Source organism: Furipterus horrens, unplaced genomic scaffold (assembly GCF_987537825.1).
Source record: "Furipterus horrens unplaced genomic scaffold, mFurHor1.1.pri manual_scaffold_5, whole genome shotgun sequence".
Classification (NCBI taxonomy): Eukaryota; Metazoa; Chordata; class Mammalia; order Chiroptera; family Furipteridae; genus Furipterus; species Furipterus horrens.
The window spans coordinates 162255224-162282226 of NW_028327175.1; the positions used below are offsets into that span (position 1 = coordinate 162255224).

The 27003-nt window shown below is 42.4% G+C and overlaps 1 protein-coding gene across 3 annotated transcripts in view; it reads right to left on the reverse strand.

Moving 5' to 3' along the window:
* The window catches only part of MICU1 (mitochondrial calcium uptake 1), a 237564-nt gene that overhangs the window by 82884 nt on the left and 127677 nt on the right, over window positions 1-27003 (reverse strand). For all 3 annotated transcript variants that reach the window (XM_090278189.1, XM_090278188.1, XM_090278186.1), the window contains exon 7: window positions 5965-6047. In XM_090278189.1, the coding sequence (XP_090134315.1) occupies window positions 5965-6047 (83 nt within the window). The remainder of the gene's footprint in view (window positions 1-5964; window positions 6048-27003) is intronic.

Sequence of the window (27003 nt, forward strand, 5' to 3'; positions counted from 1 at the left end):
CAGTGCTACAGCATCTTCATTAATGATTAATAATAGTACAGTTCAAACACTGTTGCACTTATGTGTAAACTATTAGTCACTATAACTGTTCTTTAAAAACTTTTTCAAAAGTATATATCACTAGATTTTCTGCGTGTTTGTGTGAGTGAGTGATTGTTTTCTCAGTATTTCTCAGTTGGGAAATATTTTCTTAAAATACTTTTATTTAGATAACTTGTTAATGGTATAAGAGAAGAATCAGCAAAACATACCAATTCAACTTGTGATGTGAATGCTTACTATATGCTGTAGAGAAAAGAGAAATATAAATCATAATCTCTGAAATAAAATCTCATTCTTTTCTTTTGTTTCACAATTGACAGCTATCACTTCTCATACTTTCATATTAAAAAAAAATTCTGTCATTGCTTAGGTGAATGTAGCCCAATCAATATCTCTTGCTAGGTTAATTCTTTTTTATGATTTGTTATGAAATGGGTTAAAAAAAACTGTGTGATATAGCAAGGTCAGAGAAAACTCACACTTACTATTTACAATTGATAAACACTTTTCAGTAATTTGTGCTTCTGAGTGATCAAAGTGATTTTGGGAACAGACGAATGAAAAATTAGCTATTAATTTGCTCATGCAACATTAACTTTGAAGACACGTGATGAAATGTAAGATGTCCTCATAAGCTTGTCAAGGAAACACCTGCTTACTTGGGAAATCAGAGCAAAGCCTGGTGCACTTTCAACTCAATAAATTATTATATATCCCAAGAAAGTAAAATGTGGAAAGATGAAGGAGAGAAACTTCTGAGAGCCATTCACTCATGAGCCACCTCATACTTATTTTTTGATTTTCTTCTAAAGTTTTTTAAAGTATATTTTATTGATTATTCTATTACAGTTATCCCAATTTTTCCTCATTTGCACCCTTCCACCCAGTACCCCTATTCCCTCCAGCAATCCTCCCTCTTAGTTCATGTCATGGCTTCTCCAGTTCCTTTACTATTCTTAACATCCCCCTGTCTATTTTGTACCTACCAATTATGTTTCTTAATCCCTGTACCTTTCCCCTCATTATCCTCCTTGCCCTTCCCCACTGATAACCCTGCAAATGATCTCCCTATCTATGATTCTGTTCCTGTTCTAGTCGTTTGTTTAGTTTGTATTGTTTTTTAGATTCAGTTGTTGATAATTGTGAGTTTATTGTCATTTTAATATTCACAGTTTTGATCTTCTTTTTCTTAAATAAGTCCTTTTAATATTTCATATAATAAGGGCTTGGTGATGATGAACTCCTTTAGCTTTACCTTGTCTGGGAAGCACTTTATCTGCCCTTCCATTCTACATGATAGCTTTGCTGGATACAGTAATCTTGGTTGTAGGTCCTTGCTTTTCATCACTTTGGATACTTCTTACTAGTCCCTTCTTGCCTGTAAAGTTTCTTTTGAGAAATCAGCTGATAGTCTTACGGGAACTCCTTTGTAGATAACTCTCTGCTTTTCTCTTGATGCTTTAAAGATTCTGATTATCTTTAACCTTTGACATTTTAATTATGATGTGTCTTGGTGTGATCCTCTTTGAGTCCAACTTTTTTGGGATTCTCTGTGCTTCCTGGACGTGTATGTCTATTTCCTTCACCAAATTAGGAAAGTTTTCTTTCATTATTTTTTCAAGTAAGTTTTCAATTCCTTGCTCTTCCTCTTTGCCTTCAGGCATCCCTATGATTCAGATGTTGGTATTTGAGATGTCCCAGAGTCTTCTTATTCTCTCATTTTTTAAATTCTTATTTCTTCATTCTGTTCTGGTTAAAAGTTTCTTTCTTTCTTATGTTTAAAATCATTGATTTGAACTCCAGGTTCCTTCCCTTCACAGTGGATTTTTCTTTATTTCACTTAGTGTAGTCTTCATATCTTCCTTTATGCTTCTGCTGTACTCAATGAGTTTTCTGAGCATCTTTATCACCAGTGTTTTGAACTCTGCATCTGATAGGTTGGCTTTCTCCATTTTGTTTAGTTCTTTTTCTGGAGTTTTGTTCTGTTCTTTCATTTGGGCCACATTCCTTTGCATTCTCAATTTGGCATCCTCCGTGAGTTTGTTGCTGTGTATTAGGTGGAGCTACTTTGACTCCCTGTCTTAGTGCACCAGCTAAGTTGTATGGGGTGGAGCCTTAAATACTCACCAGGGTGGGGCAACTGCTTCATGGCTTTGTGACTCTGTATGTAGGAGAGGGGCTGGGGAGGGGACAATGCTGCTGCCGGGCTGCTGGAGGCTTGCTTGGTTTTTGCCCTGTTTCCAGTCACTTTACCTGCTTCCCATATGCGACTCGCACCATTCTAGCTGTTGCCCTGGTGGTGGTTCCCATAGAGGATGTATTTTCGTACATTCTATGACTAGCAGGCCCTTTAGACACTCTCCTGAGAGACTGACAGCTTCTTCGGCTTCCCCAACCCCCACTGGTTTCTACAGCCACAAGTTATTTTCCTTGGGCTGGAACTCTGGGCCTAGGGCTGGTATCACTCGCTCCCCAGGTGTCCCTCCCAATTTTTATCCACCACATGTGAATGTGGGACTGCCTGTTTTGCCGGCCACCACTGCTGCCTTGCCACTGCTGCATCTTCTCTGCCCCACCTACCCATCTGGATGAAAAGGCTTCTTTAAATCCTTGGTTGTCAGACTTCCATACAGTTCGATTTCCTGGAGGTTCTGGGAATTTTTTGTTTTGAGGTTAGTCGTGATCCTTCTTATGGTTGTGTAAGGAGGTGAAGCATGTCTTCCTACGCCTCCATCTTGACTACAAGTCCCTAAACAGTTTTTACATCAAGCTTCCCTGTGATCAATATTATAAGTTGTATCAGGTTAACAACGCCAGTTATCAAGGGATCATGTTAGTTGAAATTAGCATTCCTTTCTCTGACAAGTGAATAGAATGGTGAAGTGATTGCCCCATGTCATTCAGCATGTCAGCAGTGATGCCAAAAATAAGCCCCATGTGCCCTAAACTTAAACCTAAAGTTCAGTATCTATAATAGGAGTAGGGAAGTCATGACAATTTTGCTCCTGAGGAGTACCCTAAGTAATTTCTTAGACTATTTCAAAACTACATTTTTTTTCCTTTTTATGTATATTTTTTCTTCATCCCTTCCTTCTCTCCCCTTTATCCACTTTTATTTCTCTCCTTCCTGCTTCTTAGGCCTGCCTGAAGCCCTATTCTATAATTTAATACTAAATAGGCTTTAATTTGCTTCTGGATTGGCTCCTTTCAGGCCAGTCCTTCCTCAGATGACAGTAATATACTATGGACAAAATAAATCAAACAACTAATTGAAGGCACTAGAGAGTAACCGTGGGCAGATTTTGGAGGGGAGTTGAGACTTAGAAGAAGGTAACAGCACTGGGTGAGTTTCCCACTTTATATGACTTTCAGCCTGAAGGAAGTCCCAGTCTGGGTCAGAAGAATTGGTGTCCTCATTTTTCTGGCTTGAAAAACCAGAGGACAGACTATGCAGCAACTATAACCATTGGAAAGAGAGGGGAAAATCCTGGAAAGAAGAAATCCAAAGAGGGGAGCCCCAAATTCTATATATAAACTCCAGCTAAATCCAGTTAAGCTAATAGCTTAAACACTAATTCCCTTTAGATGAATATTACTAAACCCATAGTCTATAACATGACATTCATAATATCCAGACTACAAAATTACTTGACATATGAGGAAATGGGAAAATCTGGCTCATTCTCAAGAGAAAAGGCAATCAATGGAGATCATTCACTAGATGACACAGATGTTAGAAATCAGCAGACAAGGATTTTAAAGCAATACTATAACAGTACTCAAGGATATAAAATATGCTTGTAAAAAGGAAAAGATGGGACATTTCAGATAAGAAAGAAAACTGTATAAAATGACATGGGAGTTCCAGAACTAAAAAATGCAACATCTGAAATAAAAATTTATTGGACTGTTAAACAGCAGAGATGCTATGACTGAAGAGTCAGTTAACATGAAGATAAATCAAGAGAAATTACACAGTCTGATAAGCAGAGAGAAAAGACTAAAAAAAATAATAAGAAAACCACACCGAGACACAGCATAATCAAATTTCTAAACAAACAAACAAACATCTGGAAAGCAGTGAGAGAAAACAACATATTATATATAGGGGAACAATGATTCAAATAAACCAGTGACTATTCATCAGTAGGAATCAGAGAAGTGAAACAATAATTGAGAATTTTACAGCTATATCTAGAATTCTATGTTTAGAATTTCTTTCCAAAAGTAATGATGATATAAATTCATTTATCACCGACAGATGTACACTAGAAGAAATGCTAAAGAACATTTTTCCAATTGAAGGGAAATGATCCCAGATGGAAACCAGGTTATTTGGGAAGGAATGAAAGTCATTAGAAATGATAAATATGTAAGTAAACATAACAGACTACTATTGTTCTTACTTTCTTTAAAAAATATGACTATGGAAGCAAAAATTAAAATGTGTTATGGGGTTTATAATGTACAGTAGTCCCCCATTATCTGTGGTTTCGCTTTTCATTGTTTCAGTTACATACAGTCAATCATGGACCAAAAATATTAAGTGAAAAATTCCAGAAGTAAACAATTCATAGTTTTAAGTTGTGTGCCATTCTGGGTCATGTAATAAAATCTCTCTCCATCCTGCTCCATCCCATTTGGGACATGAGTCATCCCTTTGTCCAGCATATCCACGCTATATCAGATACCCACCCGTTAGTCACTTAGTAGTCATCCCAGCTATCAGATTGACTGTCACGGTATCACAATGCCTGTGTTCAAGTAATCGTTATTTTACTTAATAATGGTCCCACAGCACAAGAATAGTGATGCTGACAATTTGGATATGCCAAAGAGAAGCTGCAAAGTTTATGTATGTTTAGGAAATAACATAGTATATATATTTGGTATTATCCAAAGTATCAGGTATCCACTGGGGGTGGTGTCTTGGGACATTTCTCCCATGGATAATGGAGGACTACAGTATTCCCTCACTTATTGCGGGTATTATGTTCTAGACCCCCCCGCGATAGGTTAAAATCCACGAAGTAGGAACCTTACATTTATGTTAGTATTTATATATATTTTAAGGCTTTATAAACCCTTCCCACACACTTATAAACCGTTCTCAGTTCCTTATTAACCTTTCCCACTCCCTTATTAACCTTTTCCACACTTTTATAAACACTACTTATGTCCTTAAACATATTCTACACTCTTAGATCTATGTAACTTTAACAACATACATGTACAGTACCACAAAATCCCGCAATATGGCGAAAAATCTGTGATAATTAATTAAATATAATATTTTTTAAAATACAGTGAGGCCATGCATGATAAGTGAACCGCAATATAGAGAGGGACTACTGTACTGTATGCAGATGTAATACATAGGGCAACTATAGCAGAAAGAACGGAGAAGGAGTAAATGGAACTATATGATTGCAAAATTTCTACATTTTATGTGAAGTAGTATAATACTAATTCTATGTAGACTGTGTATATTTAAGAATATATGATGAACACAGGCTGCAAATTTGAATAAACGTGTCTAGGTATTTTCAAATATTTGTCTGTGCATTTCTTATTTATCAGTCATCCTTGTATTCCGAAACTGTCTGGCACAAACGAGCTATTTGATAAATGTTGACTGAATATGTGATTAAATATCCATAACTTAGCCTCTCAGCATTATAGTTTAATTCATGTTGAGAAATCAGAGCAAGCCTGACCTTAATTGTATGCTAAAAATAATTCCTTATGTTTACAGTGAAAACAAGAAAACCCCACAAGTTATAAGTAATTTTGAAAAATGATACATGATACTTTAAAAATTGAATAGCATCTGAGTATACTGACCAAGGCCAAAGTAACTCCAAGCACATGAAAATGGGTTAATTATGAATGTGTTTAAAGGAATGCTCCAGGACAACTTGCCTGTTCAAATTCCTCCATGTCTACTTCTCCATCTCCATTCAAGTCAAACATCTTAAAGGCAATTTCAAAATTTCTTTGAGGAGCTGCAAATAGAAAGAAAGAAAGGAAGAACAGGAGGAAGGGAAAAAGGGAGAGAGGGAGGCAAAAAAATATTTAATGACCAAAAACAAAATAAAACAAAAAACAGTTCTTTAAGAAAAACAGATACACTAAAATGTAACATCAAGTCACAGAATACTACCATATATATCTAGACCAACCTTTTCGCAATATCCTTTAAAACCAAAAGATAATTTTACCACAGCTAGTAAAGATAGCATTTGTCACCCTGGTGGGGTGGCTCAGTTGGTAAGGTCATTATCCTGTACATCAAAAAGTTGTGGTTCAATCCCTGGTCAGGGCACATACCTAGGTTGTGAGTTCCATCCTTGATTTGGGCACATTAAGGAGGCAGCTGATTGATGTTTCTCTCTCTCTCTCTCTTACTCTCTCTCACACCCCCCCTTCTCTCTAAAATCAATAAAAACATATCCTCAGGTGAAGATTAAAAAAATAGCATTTGTCTATCTGTGTTTCAGTACTTTCTTAAATACTTCTGCTTTGCTTTCTTAGACTCCGTTCTCTTGTAGTTGTACAATACTAATGTTGTTGCTTTGCTACTTAAATATAGTATTATTTACCTGGGCATGAAAGTCTGTCTGGGTGAGACATTCTACTGCAAAGTAGTTCAAATTCTTATGTCACTGTCTTGCTTTTTTAAAAACAAGCTGGCTTTCTACTTTGTTCTTTCTAGTCTCTGCATTTTAAGTACAGTCAGGAGCTCAGTGGATGTCAGTCTGCCAATAGGTTAATATCTGTACTAGTTTACTCATCACTATAGCTCTACGGTCAGGCAGCAAAGCATACCGTTAGCAGTTCGGCCCCCTATTTCAATCATGTTAGTTGGGTATACAAATTACTGAGTAAAGTATACTTAAATGTTAAAATTAAGTTGAAGTTTAAAAAACAAAACAAAAAATGCAAAGCCTGAGAAGATGGCATATTTTCTTTCCCTTAAGTGAGTGATGAAAGTTCTTTGACTTTCTTATTGTCCCTAGATCAATCAATACATAATTAATACACTTATGCATTAGAATAATATACACGTATAAATATAACAGCCCTCCTTTCTTACCATGATAAATGTTTTGGTAAAGGAAACTAAGTAGTTTACTTCCTTTCTTCCAAATCTACATAGCTGTAGAGAACAAACCAAAATAAATAACCTAATACTACTGAATTAAAATTTTAGCCAGTATAACTTTTACTAAAAAAAGTTTAAAGATTATATGTAGACAAAAAAAGGAAAAAGGGACTTAATACATTAGGCATAGTAGTAGAAAGTCCCTATTCCCACATTGCTCAAGAATTTGTCAACAGCAAATTGAACTTCTAGGCTTAAATTCCACTTTCGGCTCCATAGCCAGTTAGGCTGGTAAGCTCCTGGTTTTTAATTGCATGGATAAATCATGTGCCTGTGCTTCCAACTGCCTGCCTCACTTGACAATGGCCTCCAAATGGTTAGCTCTTCTTTAGGCCACAAGTACAATTGCTAAGATGAATGTGGCTGGGGGAATTCAGTTTTTGTATTACTTATTGCCACCTCTTAAATTTTTCCTACCTGTCTGGATGCTATCTTTCCCTGAAGAGTTATGATGTGCCAAACACTGAGTTGGAAAATTTAAAGCTGTTGATTGTCTGACATTGTACTCTCAATCCTGAAAGTTTTTATTTCTTTATTTTTTAATTAGAGGAGGAAACTGGGGGTCAAAGCCATTAAATGACTAGCTCAAAATCACATGGCTAGTATGCGAGAGAACTGGCAAGGGAACCTGGGTCAGTGTTGACTCCAAAGCCCATAAACTTTTCATTACGCTCCATGGCCTCCAATATGAAGACAGTGGTACTCACAATAACAAACACATACTCTACTCTGATATGTTCTGAACTAGAACCAAACCAACAAACATGACTCACTGGTTACATCAGTCTCTGTGACAGCTGACAGTCCTAAGCTGCTCATCATAAAAACATATCTGATATCAAAGAAACATTGCATATGCCATGCTCAGTAGTTTAGACTTGGCTGCACTAATTGGAGACCTATAGGCAACATTAGATACTCAAATAGGTTTTTCAAATGTTTTTAAAAGTTCTGAATATAAATTTTTTTAGACAGGAACGCACACTCTTATTCTCCCCTATTGTCTCACACTTGGCCTCTTCATTCATATACATTTTTTTTTACTTAATCCTTGTAGATCATTGAGATCGTAACAATTGAAAACAATATGAAGCCACTGAAAGTCTTTTTTGCTTTTTGTTTTTATTTATTTATTTTTTAGAGAATGGAAGGGACGGAAAAAGAGAGGGAGAGAAACATCAATGTGTGGTTGCCTCTGGTGTGCCCCCAACCAGGGACCTGGCCTGCAACTCAGGCATGTGCCCTGACTGGAAATCAAACCAGTGACTTTTTGGTTCACAGGCCAGCGCTCAATCCACTGAGCCACACCAGCCAGGCCTGAAAGTTTTAAGTAGAGGAGTGACATAATCAAACAGGCCTTTATAAAGGACTTCTCTGGCTACAGTGTGAAGGATGAGTTGGAAAACAAGAACTAGCTGCACAGATCATTGAAGGTCTTATAAATGTTAAAAATATGAACTGAGATGATGGCAGTGGCAATGGAGAGGAGGAAACAAATCTGAAATAACAAGGCAGAACTTTTACAACTTAATGATTAATTACCTATGATGAGTTGAGAGTGAAGGATGATGGTATGACTGGCTTGGGCTGCTGGGTAGCTTGCATGTCATTAACCAAGAGAGACAATAAATATAAAAAGTTTGAGAAATAAAATGAGTTCAGATCAGATCTACTGAATTCAAGGGGTCAACAGCGTATTCAAATGAAATGCTCAGGAAATAGATAGTTGGAAATATGAATCTAAACTTAGGAGAGAGTGGGTAAAAGCTGAGAGTCCTTACTACAGGTGTGGTGAGCTGCAAAGAGCCTGAAATGAAGGAGCTCGAGGACTGAGGGTTGAGGAAAAAGATGGAGAAAGGAAAGAATGCAGTGGAAAGAAAACAGGAAGCAGTGACAGAGGAGGTGGCATCACAACATCAAGAGGAATACAGTCCAAACAAACAGAGACAGAAAAAAACTTGACAAGAGCCAGTCAATATGTTGTCACATATGAATTAATGCAGCATTCCTATCTCCACTGATTAGAGAGGTTACATAGTGCTTAAAATTTTAGCTTTATCATCATGGTTTATTCTTACAGTCCTGTGAGTTCCGTGATGACATGTGCCTGTGTCACTTAAATGACTGAATGGGTAATTCTAGCAAATCATACAACCGAGATAAAATTCAATTTACCAAACAAAGCACACCCTGTACTACTTGAGGTTTCTGTATCTTTTTATCCTGGCTTAGCTACTTTCAAACAGAGTATCTGCTTTATGTGGAGCTACTCAGAGTGTTTATTAAAATACATGTGCTGACATTCTAGAGGCTGAGCCTGTACGCGCTCAGGGCATTGATAAGGCAAGTCAAGGCAGTAACTGTGCACATTCTCATTTAGGCTTTACCAATCTGTCAGCAAAGGTCCTTCTTCCCAGTATAGTTCTCTCAGCCTATTCAATCTTCATCAGTTTATCATGTCAAAGTGTTTAAGATAAACAAACAAAAAATCATCTTGCTTAAAGTGAAATATTCTACACAGGAATAAGCTGCTAGGCAATTCTCTTGTACTTCCCTGTCTCCTCTTAAATGTAGGTTTCAGAATAATTTTGAAATCCAGCTGTTCTGAAAAGCTTTAAGATGTATTTATGCTAACTCACAACCTATTTCCACAGAAAGGTACTGAGAGAGGAATTCTTTTGCATCCCATGCTACTTACAGAGTGCACAGTGGAGTTTTCCCTTCCTCGTGTTAACAGCATGATCTACTTCTATACGATTTCCAAAATGAACTTAACATATGTTAGAACTGATTAAAACAATAAGATTCTATGAAAAGTTTATTACTATGCAGCTTTTATTCAGAATTCCATGACTATTTTTGCTATTAGGAAATGGAGATACATTAGGGTCTGCTCTAGTTAAATACTCATTTTTATATTATTCTATCATTAACAATAACTCTAGACCATTCCTCGAGGCATAGATTTTTCTACTTTGCTTTACAAAAAGAAAAAAAGCACCTCTTTCTATGTGTAATAAGTCAAACAATCAGATAGCAATAACACTAGCTTGCCTCAAAGTTTTCATGGCCAATTTAGTTATTGTTCTTTAATAGAAAATACACAGACTAGGTCTCTAATTCTGTCTTAAACTCTTTTTTGGTAGTACTGATAGAATGAACAAAAATTAAATTGGTTAGATTCTAAACAAACTTCTTATTTTCTGTTGGTTAGCTTCTCCCACCACATAAGTCCAACCTGAACCATTTCTGTTTTAAAATGATGCTGCAGGACAAATGAGGTAGTTAATATGCAATATCAGAGAACTCTAAGTTAGGAAAATACTTTAGAACATAATGAACTTCTATTCAATGATTAACTTCACCACTGAATTTGTAAGGATGATCACATAGCCTTTGATTATTTCTGAGAGGAAGGCCACCACTTCTGAAGTCTAACCATGGTTGGTAATATTAACTGAGCTTTTTTTCTCATGTAGAGCTCAAATATAATCCTGTGCAGCTCTTACAAATTGTTAGTTTAATTTCCTAGAGAAATAAAAAATATATCTGCTCTCTCACTTATTTAATAGCTCTCTAAATACATAAAAACTGTATTCTCACATCTTACTAAGGTTTCCCCTCCACGTCGCAGATCTCCGCTTACACCGCTCGCGCCCTAGTTCCTTCCCTCCCTGCTCCCCCGCGTGCCCCATTCCCTGTGCCCCCTCCCTCGAGCCTCCTGCCCCGGTTTCTCGCCCTTTCCACCCCTCCCCCCTCCTTCCCATCCACCCCCCCCCCTTCTGCCTCTTCCCTCCCTGCCCGTCTTCCACCCCGCTTCTGTTCTTAGTTCCCCATCCTTCGCCACCCTCCCAGCCCCTACCCTCTCCCAGCCTCATCCTGGAACTAAGTCTTTGCAAAAGTACAGGATAAATGTCACGGCGGAAAGTGCCTGGCTTGATCTTTTGCGATTTTCCCTAATTGCATAATTGCTACACATGGTGTCTCCCAGAAGGGGAGAGGGCCTGGAGGTTGAATCAGTCATCAATGGCCAATGATTTAATCAATCCTGCCTTTGTAATAAAGCCTCCATCAAACCCAAATGGACTGGATTCCAAGAGCTCTCAGGTTTATTTACTGACTACTCTACTCCTGGGACCTGTGTTCCACAGCCAGCCCTGTTCTAGACCTACAGCCTCTCTAGACTCTAGACCAGTGATTTTCCATCAGTGTGCTACTCTACTCCTGTAAAGGAGGAAAGAGGAAGGACATCTCTAAAATCAGAGAAGGAAAACTCTGATTCCAAAAAACCTCCGCTGCCTTGCGGCATACCTCTTCAGGGAAAGGCTAAGGGAGTAAACCCCGACAGAAAATCCGGAGCCGGAGTCCCTAAGGCGGTTTGACATTGTAGTCAACACTGGCAACTCCTGCGGCGCACCTGAAGCCAAGCTGTATTGACTTTGTCTTTCCCTTGGGCCCTTCAGCTGCAAAGAGAGGGGGGGTCTGCTGCATGGGCAACAGCAGACCCTCCATATCACCCTGCCCAGGCTCTGTAGCTTCAGCTTCACTGGAGAGGACACTCCAGCGTCATCGCAAGATGTCGACTCAACACGGGAGGAGACAAGATACCGGTTATAAGCTCATCCAATTGGCGAAGGAAACGAGCGCCAGGGGTCTCCTCTGACGGTGGGAGAGGTCATCGCACCTCACTGGACAGCTACCGTCTCGCCATGGCTCGCCTGCCCCACTGGGTGCGTGGGGATCAGAGAGGCGCCTCTCGAAAAGTGGGCCACAAAACACCTGCACCAGTTAATTCCAAGCAAACAACAAGAAAGAAGCCTCCGGCTCTTCGCCTCGCTAGCTGGAACATCAGGACCATGTGCCCCGGACTTACTGCAGACCTTCCGTGGATCAATGGTGCCAGGAAAACCGCTGTCATCGATAGGGAACTGGCACGACTAAACATCGACATTGCGGCTCTACAGGAGACCCGGTTGGCCGACAACGGAACTATCAGAGAAACCAACTACACCTTCTACTGGCAAGGGAAGTCTCCGGACCAACCAAGACAGCACGGTGTTGGGTTCGCTGTGAAGAACATGCTTGTTAACTCCATAGAGCCACCCACAGGAGGCACAGAGAGATTACTTACCCTCCGATTGTCAACAACTTTCGGCCCAGTCAGCATTCTTAGCGCGTACGCCCCAACCCTCTGCGCCACCACCGAAGAGAAAGAACAGTTCTACCATGCACTGGACGAAGCGTTATCCAAGATCCCCAGAAGTAACGCTCTTTATCTCCTTGGAGACTTCAACGCAAGAGTAGGAGCCGACCACATGGCCTGGCCCACCTGCCTCGGAAACTTTGGGAGAGGAAAGATCAATGAGAATGGTCAGCGACTGCTTGAGCTTTCGTGTCACCACGGCCTGTGCGTGACAAACACATTCTTCAAGTGCAAAGAGATCCACCAGGTGTCATGGAGGCACCCCCGCTCCCGCCACTGGCACCAGCTTGACCTCGTCATCACCAGAAGAACGGATATTGGCAGCACCCTCCTCACCCGCAGCTATCACAGTGCAGACTGCGACACGGACCATGCCCTCGTGGTAAGCAAGGTGCGCATAATGCCGAAGAGGTTGCACCACTCCAAGATGAAGGGTCGCCCACGCATCAACACCAGTTGTGCCAGCAACCCAGTTAAGACCCAGCAATTGATCAACAAGATGGAAGATGCACTCGGCGAGGGAATGGCGGCAGATGACATTATCGAATCCAATTGGTCACGTCTCCGCGACACCATATACAACTCCGCCATTATTGCTTACGGGAAGAAAGAGCGGAAGAACGCTGACTGGTACGAGGCTCACTGGGAAGAAATGGAACCCGTGATCGAGGCTAAGAGGAAGGCCCTACTGGCTTACAAGGTCACGCCCACTCCCAGTACACTTCAAGCTCTACGGGCTGCCAGGAACAAAGTCCAGAAGACCGCCCGCCACTGTGCCAATACCTATTGGCTAAACCTGTGCAGAAGCATTCAGGAAGCCGCCGATATAGGCAACGCACGAGGAATGTATGAGGGTATCAAGAAGGCAACAGGCCCAATCCCCTCCAAGATCGCCCCCCTTAAGTCCAAGACAGGTGAGGTCATCACTGACCAGGAACAGCAAATGCGGCGGTGGACCGAGCACTACCTCGAGCTGTACGCAACGAAGAACACCGTAACAGACACTGCTCTTAACGCTATCCCAGACCTACCAGTCATGGAGAAGCTAGACACCCCACCTACTGCGGCAGAGCTCGGCAAAGCCATCGACCGCCTCGCTTGCGGGAAAGCACCAGGAAGCGACGGAATCCCTCCAGAAATCCTAAAGAGCGGGAAACCAGTCCTGCTACAGCCGCTCCACCATCTACTCTGTCTCTGCTGGAAGGAGGGTTACATCCCCCAGGATATGAGAGACGCCAACATTATCACCATGTACAAGAACAAAGGAGACCGCAGCGACTGCAACAACTACCGGGGCATCTCTCTCCTCAGCGTCGTCGGCAAAGTATTCGCCCGGGTCGCTCTTGCCCGCCTGCAGACCCTTGCTTCCCGCGTCTACCCAGAGTCCCAGTGTGGCTTCAGAGCTGGCTGATCAACAGTGGACATGATCTTCTCCCTACGCCAGCTGCAGGAGAAGTGTCACGAGCAGCATAAACCACTCTACCTCGCCTTTATCGACCTCACGAAGGCGTTTGATCTGGTCAGTCGAAGCGGACTCTTCAGCTTGCTACGGAAGATTGGCTGTCCACCACATCTGCTTGCTGTGGTCATGTCCTTTCACGACAACATGCACAGCACGGTGTCCTACAACGGCGCAACCTCTGAGGCCTTCCCAGTCAGCAGCGGAGTAAAGCAGGGCTGCGTCCTCGCGCCTACACTGTTCGGAATCTTCTTCTCCATGCTCCTCCAATACGCCTTTAAGGACTGCAGCGAGGGTGTCTTCATTCACACCAGATCCGATGGCAAGCTCTACAACCTGGCCCGTCTACGAGCCAAGACCAAAGTCAAAGAGGTGCTCATCCGTGAGATGCTCTTCGCCGACGACGCAGCTTTGACATCACACTCCGAAGAGGGACTCCAGCAGCTAGTCACTTGCCTTTCCCACGCATGCAAGGAGTTCGGACTAGCCATCAGCCTGACGAAGACGAATGTTATGGCTCAAGGCACGGGGACTCCCCCATGCATCACCATCGACGGATACACCCTGGAGGTTGTCAACGACTTCACTTACCTCGGGTCCACCATCTCGAGCTCTCTGTCAGTCGACTTGGAGGTCAACCGGAGAATCGCCAGGGCAGCCACAGTTATGGCCAGACTGAACCGGCGAGCGTGGAACAATTCCAGCCTCACTGAGAAAACCAGACTGCGCATCTACCAAGCCTGCGTACTCAGCACTCTCCTCTATGGCAGCGAGACGTGGACCACCTACGCAAGGCACGAAAGGAAACTCAACAGCTTCCACATGAGGTGCCTGCGACGCGTCCTGCATGTCACCTGGCAGGATAAGGTTCCCAACACCGAGGTGCTGAAGCGAGCCAACATGAGCAGTTTGCATGCAGTTCTTAGTGAGAGACGCCTCAGGTGGCTCGGCCATGTCAAAAGAATGGATGCAGGCCGTATCCCCAAAGACCTCCTCTACGGCGAGCTAGCAGAAGGCAAGAGGATGACAGGGCGCCCAAAACTGCGGTTCAAAGACATCTGCAAAAAGGACATGACACAATGCTCCATCAATCTCAACACATGGGAAGTTCAAGCAGACGACCGTCTAGCCTGGAGGCTCGCGGTCAGGCAAGGTATGTCACGTGCAGAGGCTGCGCGCAACGAGGAGGCGGCCCAGAAAAGATCGAGGCGGAAGCAGCGTCAACAGCAGCAACAACAGCCATCTGCCTTCACCTGTAACAAGTGCGGCAGGGATTGTCACTCCCGAGTCGGACTGCACAGCCATTCTCGGCGGTGCAGATAGACTCTCAGGAAGCTACGCCATCGTCTCTCGAGACGGACGGCTGCCGACGACGACGACTAAGGTTTCTTGGAGCTTACTTCTAGAACTTCAACATCTAATAGCCCTCTGCTGGGGTACTTTCAGATGGTCAATGCCTACCATAAATACAGTAACCTAAATAGTTACATATCCTAAATAGTTAATTCTGGAATGAGTTATCCTTTATAGAACAGGACTGCTTCTTTGCAGACTAATGTAGTAGCATTATTCTTATAGGAGAACTTTAGTGTATTACTTTCTACAAAACAGTAGGCCTAGGGAAAGGGGGAGAAAACTTATAAGATTAGATTTCAAAAAGTGCCCCTCTCTCAATTCTTCTGAATTCTTCAAAGTATAATGGCTAGGCACAGTCTGGAAGAAATCTTTCTGCACTTCACACAGAGTGGAGAAAAAAACTTCAGTTAGCGGCTAGGCTACTAATGCAGAAGAGTTGTTATTGGCAATACAGCCACAACACAATTAATGGACCAATAAAACATAATAGTATTTTTTATGTACAAATCCTGTAAACCAAGAGTAGAAATAAATACTATGGGCTCTTTGAGACCAGGGATATTTCTAGGTGTGAAGATTTTGGACAGGAGCAAATATCAAAGACCTTTTGGCACGGAACAAACGTCTCTGTGGATGTTCTGGACAAGACCAAACGCCCTCCAGGGAAAAGTTTCCATGGTATAATGTGTTGTAGCTGTACTATTGCATTTCCCTGGGGTGACTTAGCTTTCAGAAGATGGGTGCTATGCAAAATAAAAATATAAGTATTATTTTAAACACTTAAGCAACAGCAGGTCAATTTTTATCCACCTAGATTGCAGCTACTCTGCATACATACATGTATATATATATATGTGTGTTTTTATATATTACTTGCTGACCAAGATGTAGATGAAAGAACCAAAGGAAAAGATAAATCTTCATGTAAATATGTGTAATTGCTCTGGTTAGTACTTTTCAGTACCACGCTGAATTATAGTGTGAGAATGGGCATCCTTGTCTTATTCCTGATCTGAGGGAAATGTTTCTAAACTTTTAAGGTTAAGATGTTAGCTGCAGATTTGTCATAGATGGCCTTTATTATGTTGAGCTATGCTCCTTCTATTCCAAATCTGTTGCATTTTTATCATAAAAGGATGCCGAATTTTGTCAAATGATTTTTCTGCTCTATTGAGATGATCACGATTTTTGTCTTTCATTCTATTAATGTGGTGTATCACAATGATTTGCATATGTTAAATCATCCTTGCATCCCAGGGATAATTCCCACTTGATCATGGTGTATGAGCCTTTTAATGTGCTATTGAATTTGGTTTGCTTAGTATTTTGTTGAGAATTTTTGCAAATATATGATCAGGGACATTGGCCTGTAGTTTGTTTTTTTTCCCCCTTTTAGTATCCTTGTCTGGCTTTGTCCTCCTGGGGCTGCAGTTTCTCCACAGGTGTGTGCATGGTAGTGGAGGCTGGTGATGGTGGTCAGGCCAGCAGCATGCAGGTGGACAGCTGGAGAGGGTAGCTGCAGGTGCCAGCAGTGTAAGCCAGCAGCAGGAGACAGGGACAAATCTGGGCTCACAAGCAGCTGTGGGGGCCCTGGCTACTGGCGTACACTTCCATGGCTACAGGATCTTGCCACGGGTGTGTACATAGCAATGGAGGCCAGTGACAGTCATCATGCTGATGACGTGCAAGAGCTCAACTAGACGGGTAAGCCCTGAGCACATGGCACAGCAGTGGGAGACAGCTGCAAGGGTCTTGCATTTGTTCAGCCTCAGAGGCTTGGGCTGGCTACTGATTTGGGTCCCAGGCTGAGGGAGGAGGTTCACTGAATACAAATACCTTAGGCAAAAACAGATGAAATTTGCAGGGGGTCAGTGGTGGCTACACTGGCCTCTGGTTTCTTCAGTGGTAAAAGCTGCTGAGGTCTTCTACATAGCAGGTCCCTGGGAATCTCAACTGCACCCACTGCTTGGCTGATTTTGGTATCCCCTGCTTTTCTTCTTTATTTCTAGCTGTTTGTTAAGTCACAGCTTTGCTGGGGTGAGATGGAAGCAAGTCCTTTGTGTGGTGCCCTGAAAGGCTGGAGAGGCTGACTGCTCACACTCTTCTACTAGCAAGGGGAACTCTTTCTAGATGTGGAGTGCCCTCTTGTTACTGAGCAATAACGCCTTTGGGGATAGGATGGCAGCAGGCAAATGGAGCTACTTTTACTTCCTTTTTTGTGTGGTTATTCTTGTTTTTTGTTCCACTGCACTGCTGAAATTTCTTAAGTGAACTCCGGAGCTCTCCCAGAGCTGCTTTTGTTCCCAGACAGCTGTCTAATTGTTGATCACTGTGGGGAAATGCAGGCTTAGGTGACAGCAGTAAGTGGGACCCTAGCTGTGGTGAGTCCCTTCTCAGTCTCCATTCATATTTAAAGAAGCTTCTGGGATTTCAACAGTAGATCACAGTCCTATTTTCAAGGATCTTATTGCTGTACTACCTTGTTCATTGCATGAACCTCACCATTTAGAGAATCTTACGGATTTATAAGAATCGTCTTTAAAATAGTTTTAGAACTCTTATGTAAGATTTATTGGTCATTTATAATTTAGTGTAAATTCATTTAATGAGGATTAAGGGTTTTTTAATCTAAATCTGTTTTGTTGTGAGAAAGGTAATTTGCTTTTTGGAATGAAGGGTGAGGAGAGACAAATACAGATGTCTATTTGGTAGCTTAGCAAAAAGCTGACTTTGTAGATCTGAATTAGCTCAATGATAGAAGAAGCTGATACCACCCATGGAGTGGAAGCTCCCTCTTTCTAAAAAGGATACCATATCAACCAGGATGCTCTCATTGTTACACAGTCTCCTGGATGTTCCATTCCGACCATCCCTGTAATTACAGGAAGAATTATCGGGGTAGGGTCTTTTTCCTGGGGCCCTTTTCATGATGTGCTCTAACAGCTGTCTGATCCAACTAAGCTCACTCTTCTGCTAAATGGTATAAAGATTGCAGGAGGCAATTCTGCTTTTCTGTGAGTTTCCCCACTAGACCTTATTTTAGTTTACATTTAGACTACATAGTAGCAGTAGATGTGCGTCTGTGCTCCTTTCCACAACAAAGGGGAATAAATAGTATGTTTTTTGGATGAAGAATTTCCTAGAAGGCTGAGAATTTGATCTACTTTGACATTTCACCAAAGAGCAGTGTTTTCTCCTCAATCTGTCTTTGTGCAGATCGAAGGGCAGCCTCCCAATTGTGGGAAGAATTCAGGGAAGAAGGAAGAGAAGGAAGACCTATGTGTCTAATGCTCCACTCTGACAAGCCTAGGGAGCCAAGCACAAAACAGAATTGTGAGTAGGCCCAGGGAACAATTCCTGATGAATTTAGCATAAAACAAGAAGACTGATGACCCCCTCTGTTAGAACAATGCTATTAGAATAAAACAATGCTCTGCTTTGAATATTTTCACCTGTAGGTGCTGAAACAAGTTGAATTACGTACTATTTTGCAGTAAGTCCCAACATATGATTTATTTATTCTCTTAAGTCTGTAAAACAATTTATTTTCATTAAAATAAAAGCAGTTAAATATTACTTTACATATAGCCTACACTTGAAATGAAACTACTAAAGGAAATATTGTAGTGACTTCTCCTGTGGAGAAAATAATTACCCTTTATTTACCTGCTTTATAAGCCTAGATTTTGTAATCATTGCTGTACTTTATTAAAAAATTAATTTACTGCCCTGGCCAAGTAGCTCAGTTGGTTGGAGCATTGTCCCAACATGCCAGGGTTGTGGGTTAGATTCCCAGTCAGGGCACATACGGGAGGCAACCAGTGAATGCATAAGTAAGTAGGGCAACAAATAGATGTTTCTCTTTCTCTCCCTCTCCATTCCTCTCTCTCTGAAATCAATAAATAAAAAAATTATTTAAATTAAATTTATTGGAGTGACAATGGTTAATAAAATTATATAGGTTTCAATTGCAGAATTCTATAATACATCATCTGTATATTGTATTGTATGCCCACCACCCAAAGTCAAATCATCTTCTATCACCACATACTGGAAATATTTGGCCCCCTTTACCCTTTATTACCCTCTTAATCCTCCTTCCTGCTGGTAACTACCATACTGTTATACGTGTCTTTGAGTTTTTGTTTGTTCATTTGTTGCTTTCAGTTTTATATCCCACATGTGAGCAAAACCATATGGTTCTTGACTTTTTGTCTTATTTCACTTAGCATGAAGAGAAGGGGAAGAGGGGGGGAAGGAGGGAGAGAGAGATAGAGAGACAGACAGACAGAGACAGAGAGACAGAGAGAGAGAGAAAGGGAGACATAGATTTGTTGTTCCATTTACTTATACATTCATTGATTGCTTCTTGTATGTGTCCTGACTGGAGATCGAACCCACAACCTTGGCATATAGGGACAACTCTCTAACCAATTGAGCTACCTGGCCAGGGGTATTTCATCTTTTCTTACTGCTGTGTAGTATTCCATTGTATATATGTACCACATCTTTTTTATCCAATCATCTACCAAAGAGTACTTCGGTTGTTTCCGTGCCTTGGCCACCGTGCATAATGCTGCAATAAACATAGGGGTGCATGTATCTTTACAAATAATGTTTTCAAATTTTTTGGGTAGATACCAAGAAGAGGGGTAGCTGGATCATATAGTAACTCTATTCTTAATTTTTTGAGGAGCCTCCATACTGTTTCCCACAGTGGCTATACCACTTTACATTCCTACCAGTGAATGACAGTTCCCTTTTCTCCATAATCTCTACAATACTTTTATTACTTGTTGGTAACAGCCATTCTAACAAGTGAGAGGAATTATCTCATTGTAGTTGTGATCAGCGTTTTCCTAATAGCTAGGGAAGTTGAGCACCTTTTCATATATCTACTGGCCATTTATATATCTTCTCCGGAGAGGTGTCTGCTCAGGTACTCTGCCCATTTTTTAATTGGCTTGTTTGTTTGGTATTGAGGTGTATTAGTTCTTTATATATTTTGGATATTAACCCCTTGTTGGAATTGTTGTTTGCAAATATCTTCTCCCATTCAGCTGGCTGCCTTTTTGTTTTGTTGGTGAGGCATCACTGCTTTCCTTAACGTGACGCATCCAATACCCTTTCTCTCATGCATTCATAGTCACCCAGCATAAGAGCAACTCCACGAAAACAGTTTGGAATTTCCTCAAAAAACTAAAAATGGAACTGCCTTTTGAACCAGCAATTCCATTGCCAGGATTATATCCGAAAAATCCTGAAACACCAATTCAAAAGAACCTATGCACCCCTATGTTCATAGCAGCACTATTTACAATAGCCAAGTGCTGGAAACAACCTAAGTGCCCATCTGTAGATGAGTGGATCAAAAAACTGTGGTACATTTACACAATGGAGTACTATGTAGCAGAAAGAAAGAAGGAATGCCTGCCATTTGCAACAACATAGATGGAACTAGAAAGAATTATGCTTAATAATTATGCGAAATAAGACAGGCAATTAAAGAAAAATACCTCATGTTATCACCTATTTCAGGAGACTAACGAACAATATAAACAAAGGAGCAAAATTGAACCAGAGGTATGTAAACAAGGACTAGAATAACAGTAACAAGGAGGGAGGGGGGAGGGAGAGAAGGGGGTAAGAAGGGGAAGGGTCTAGTCAAAGAACATGTATAAATGACCCACGGACATGGACAACTGGGTGGGGACTGACTGTGGGAGAAGGGGTGGGCAGGGTGTGGGGAAGCAGTAAGGAAAAAGTGGGACAACTGTAATAGAAAAACAAACAAAAAAATTTTTAGTGGGGGAAAACAATATAAAGAATGGAAATGCAATTTTAGTGACTATTAGAAGGACAAGGATTTTCCTTCACACTGTATATTTTTCTCCCTATTTTATCCCTCCAGATTTTGGCATTCTGAAGAAGTAAGTAATGAATGGCATAAGGTTCTTTGCATAAAATTAATAAGACCAGTAATTAATAGAGGTTTTTTTGACCAAGGTTTGGAATGTCATGCCAAAGCCCTGAGGAGCTAGGATTGACTTTCGAAGGTAATAAAAGCCCATGAGAAAAAAGGCCTGGTACCTTGGTTGGTTGTGCGGTCCACAGCAATCTTTCCAGGGAAGGAATGAAGGCTGTTTTCCTGAAAGATGGCTAGAAGGGACCTTAAGGCACAATGGAAAACCTGAAGAACTTGGAAAAGACAGGTGTTTAAAGGCAAGGCTGAATGGCAGGTATGTGGCTCAGCTTCTGTGCCCTGAAGGGCAGACTGAAGGTCACCCTAAAGGTTCCTTGTATAAGTTCCAGCAAAGCAGAACTAAAGATCATAAGTGATCATTTGCTGCTCTTGTTGTGTTTATGCAAATGAACAGGATAAATTACAAATGGACTTAATGCAGTTCCTTTAATGACAAGGAGGGTCGTCGTCGTCGTCGTCGTCGGCAGCCGTCCGTCTCGAGAGACGATGGTGTAGCTTCTTAAGAGTCTATCTGCACCGCCGAGAATGGCTGTGCAGTCCAACTCGGGAGTGACACGGTATCTGTCTCCTCCCGTGTTGAATCGACATCTTGCGATGACGCTGGAGTGTCCTCTCCAGTGAAGCTGAAGCTACAGAGCCTGGGCAGGGTGATATGGAGGGTCTGCTGTTGCCCATGCAGCAGACCCCCCCTCTCTTCGCAGCCGAAGGGTCCAAGGGAAAGACGGAGTCAATACAGCTTGGCTTCAGGTGCGCCGCAGGAGTTGCCGGTGTTGACTACAACGTCAAACCGCCTTAGGGACTCCGGCTCCGGATTTTCTGTCGGGGTTTACTCCCTTAGCCTTTCCTCTGAAGAGGTATGCCGCAAGGCAGCGGAGGTTTTTTGGAGTCAAGAGTTTTCCTTCTCTGATGTACCCTGACTGGAAGATCGAACCAGCGACACTTAGCTCGCAGGCCGACGCTCAATCCACTGAGCCAAACCAGCCAGGGGTGACAAGGAGGGTAATCTTCAGAAAAATCATGATTCAAGGAAAATCACAATGCTCAGTGGTAGACTATAAAACAGTGCAGCTAACCGTCTTTAAATTTTCTCTTCATTTAAAGTTTGTTTTCATTTGAAAGTTAAACTATGTCTGTGGCATCATCAAAGATGCTTAATTTATAGGCAAGAAGAATGTGAAATGCCTTGCAACTGGATGTCTTTCCAATAAGACAGTCTTACAGATTTAGAGACATGTTTGTGGGTTATGTTGTATAAATTAACATGTGTTTTCTGTTTTCAAAGGAATTAACCTATGATCTCTATCTGAGTGACTGTCTGTAAGTATAGGCCTCACTTAATCCTGTCTGCATCGCTGCCTCCTGAGACTCAATGGTTTGGCTGAACTAAGTGGCTGAGTTGGTGAAGAATGGGGTAATCTGTGAGCTTCACTTTAAAACTGGTTTCTCTTTTCTGTTCTAATGGCTTGGACAGAAAGGGCCCAGAGGTCTGAGAGGGGGGAAACCTATAATATTTCCCTCAGCTCAAACTAAGTATAATCGGCAAAAGGGTTTTGGACAGGTGAGATGTGCCGGGCACACCTTCCTCCAAAGAAGCCCTTTTTTGCCCTAATATGGGACATTGAAAAGTTAATACCTGCCTTTTTTTATCTAGTGGTTATGGATTGAATGATGTCTTTAACCCTGTTGCCAAATCTGTTGCCCCCAGAATACAACAAGGATGCCAGCTTGTTAAACCAAGCATGCTGTTGTCCGGGGACAGCCAAATGACCTGGAGTCTGCACGATCCTTCCCCATTTGGGAAGGCCACCCTCCCCTCCACACCCCTATTCTTATTAGGGATTTCTAGACCCAAGGGTAGGTAGGACGACGACCATGTCCAGCTTGAAGCAGCTAGAGGAGCTCGAGACCTTCGCCCATTGTCCTTTATAAGATTATAAAGGGTCTTAAGTCTGAGAAGGGGGGATTGTTATTTTTTATTGCTAAAACAATAATTAATTATTATTTTAAAAAAGAATAATATAGGGAGAGAAGGTAAGATGGCGGAGGAGTGAGGAGAGGTTGCGGTTTTAGGCTCCGGAGACCCGTCTGCAGTTTGGGCTAATTGCAGACAGAACATCTCAGTGAGCAGCTGGACATTGGTGGGAGTTGAGCCAAGGCACTGCTGGATTAGAGAAAATCCATCTGGGAACAACCTGTTTAGTGGGGATATCGGAGAAAAAGGGGACGAAACGGGATTCCTGACTGGGGCGGCTGCCCGAGCTGCGGCGGGAAGCACACAAAGGATTTTTGACTCCCGGAGAGGAGTCAGGCAGAGAGCAGATCTCTGCCCGCTGGCAGAGACGGGACTCGACCAAGTGGCATTGGCGCTGAAGGACAGGAGACAGCGTGCTGCCGGGCAAGTGAGAATATAATTCTCCTTTATATTTTTCTCTAGTGGACGGTGGAGAGGGGAGGAAAGTTTGGGGGTGGTAGGCCGTTCTGGAGGAGCCCAGGCGCAGAGGTGCGCTCATCCACTCCCCAACCCTACCCTTGGGTCGCAGGGGCACACATAGGGAAGTGCTCTCACTCACTGGCCCAGGTGCGCGGTGCCGTGAGTCCAGGCGTCCCTCGGACACTCCCCAACGGACATAAGATCAGTGCCCCTACGGGCACAGGGAGGGCCCACTGAATAGGCAGAAAACCGTGCACAGACACCCCTAGACAGCTCCCGTGGGCGCAGGGCCCCAGGCCGGAAAGAAGACCACTAGCGCAGGCTCTGTTTGTGCCCGCCCAGACGGGTGAGGGAAGGCGGGCGGCTGCAGCACGGGAACAGCGGGAGGCGGCGACCCACGGACGCTCGCTTCCACTGAGCACAAGTGTCCCCGGCCCTGCCCTAAGAGGCCAGAGACCAGCTCCCGGTGCTCGGCTCAGCGGGACTGAGGGCACGGGGCAGCGCGCGAGCGCGAAAGCACCTCAGCCCGGGGTCAGTGGGCGCCAATCCCGGGGAAAGCTCTCGGGCCGCCCGCGAGTGCAGGGACGCGCGCAGGGATTCCTCGGCGCGAACGCGGAACTGCCGCAGCCCAGCGACAGCAGGAGCCAATCCCGGTGAAAGCTCTCGGGCCGCCCATGAGTGCAGGGACGCGCGCAGGGATTCCTCGGCGCGAACGTGGAACTGCCGCAGCCCAGCGACAGCAGGAGCCAATCCCGGGGAAAGCGCTCGGGCTGCCCGCGCGGGCAGCGTCGCGCGCAGGGACACCTCGGCGCGAACGGGGAACCACCGCGGCCCGGCAGCAGTGGGCTCCAACCGCTGGGCAAACTCTTGGGCTGCCTGAGCGTGCAGGGGCTCGCGCGCAAGGGATCGAGCGCAAGGGCACCTCAACTGGCTCCAGCGGGCAGCAAGGGAGCGCGCCATGCCGGCAACCGCGGGGGCGCACCATAGCGGTAACCGGGGGGCGCACACCAGTCCTGCAAAAAACAAGAACCTCTGACCTGCCACACTAGACCAGCTGCGGACCCAGAAAAAGAAGGCAACACACCAAGGCTAAAACGGAGTAAAAACATCGCTTTTTTTTTTTTCTTTTTTCCAAATTTTTTCTCCCAAATTTTTTCTCCCTTGTTCTTTCTTTCTTCTTAATCATTTCTTTTCTTTCCTTCTTTCTTTATTCTTTTCCTGGGGTTTTTTTGGGGGGGGTTTGGGGGCTATATATATATATGTATATTTTTTTTTCAATTTTTTTTCTCTCTCTTTTTTCTTTCTTTCTTCTTTATTCTTTCTTTTCTATCTTTCTTTGTTCCTTTCTTTCTTACCTTTTGGGGTTTTTTTGGGGGGTTTTGTGGTAAATTTTTTATTTTCTTCTCTTTCTCTCTTTCTTCTTTTCTTCTATTTTCTTGGGGATTTTTTTGGGGGGTGTTTTTCCTTCACCTCTTCCAATAACAAACTTTATCTCTAACGTGTTGCATATAACCTCTCCTTCTCATCCTTTCTCTTTAATCGTTTATTCGTTTGTGTGTCTAGCTTAGCCCCCCTATCACTCTAAATAATATAATATAATTACTATATAAACCCAAATACAATACAATCCCACTTTCTTACTATATTATGTATTTTTCTATCCTTTTCTTCTATTTTTATTAACATACAATGTAAATATTACTAACTGGCTTGCACAGTCTCAAATATTACTAATCTATCACCCCCTCTATCAAAAATTATATTTTTCCTCCCCCAAAACAACTCTTATCTATTCTTCTTATAGTATAAAAGCTCAAATCTCTTTACATTTATATTAATACGGGCTAGTTGGCTAACGATAGCAGGATAGAGTGGGGGATACTTTTTGAGGGTGTGGGTCTCCTGCCTGGGCTGTGTGTTTATGTCTTTAACAGCATATCCACAAAAGAACTCAAGACAAAGAGGATAGAGTGATTCTCAACCAACTAGCCAGAAGGAAGATCCTATCAAAGAACATCTGAAATATAACCAAACAGCATAAACAAACGACATAAAGGGTAACTCAAGAACATCAGGCTCAGGATATCAAAGAGACTGCACCACTGAAACTCCCAGACCTTCGATAAAGAATATTACACCACAAAGGAGGGAAGTCAAAGCAGACTACCCCCCCACCCCCCAAAAAACCCCAAATAAATAAATAAATAAATAAATAAAAACAAAAAGAATCCAACATGGTAAGACGCAAAAATAACCCCTCAATGAAAAGAAAAGAGGAATCCTCAGAAAGAGAGATAGATGAAATAGACATAGCCCAAATGTCAGACATGGAATTCAAAACAATGGTGGTAAAGAAGCTCAATATACTCGACATCCTTAAAATCAACTATGACAACCTTCAAGGAAGTTACCAACAGCTCCAAGAAAATTACAGGTAACTTGCAGAGAACTACACCAGCATAAAAAAAGACATAGAAATTGTTAACAAGAACCAGGAAGAACTTAAGAATACAATCTCTGAACTGAAAAACACAGTAGAATCAGTCAAAAGCAGACTAAACGAAGCAGAGGATCGGATTAGTGAGTTAGAAGATAATGTAGAGAAAAACTCCCAGACAATACAGCAAAATGAAAAACGATTGAAAAAATATGAACAAGATGTAAGGGAATTACAGGATAGCATTAGGAAAAATAATTTAAGGATCATCGGAATACGAGAAGAAGAAGAAAAGGAACATGGAATTGAAAATCTGATAGGAGAAATAGTGACAGAAAATTTTCCGAACCTGATGAGAGAAAAAGCTATGCAAGTCCAAGAAGCAATGAGAGTTCCAATCAAGAGGAACCCCCAAAAACCCACTCCAAGGCACATCATAGTTAAAATGGCAACATTCCAAGACAAAGAGAGAATCCTAAAAGCAGCAAGAGAAAAGCAGCAAATAACATACAAGGGAGCTCCGATAAGGCTATCAACTGATTTCTCAACAGAAACATTACAAGCCAGAAGGGAATGGTCAAAAATATTTCAAGCAATGAAAAACAAAGGCCAGGCCTACAACCAAGAATACTCTACCCAGCAAGACTCTCATTCAAAATAGAAGGTGAAATAAGGAGTTTCTCAGACAAAGGAAGACTGAAAGCATACATCTCCACCAAACCAGCATTGCAAGAGATGCTAAAGGGAGTGTTCTAAGAAAAAAGAAGGAAAAAACAAGAGAGGAGAGGAACAGAGGTACAAAGGGAAATGAATAAATACACGTCAATAATAACCTTAAATGTAAATGGATTAAATGCTCCAATTAAAAGACATAGGGTAACGGAATGGATAAGAAAACAGGATCCACATATTTGCTGTCTACAAGAA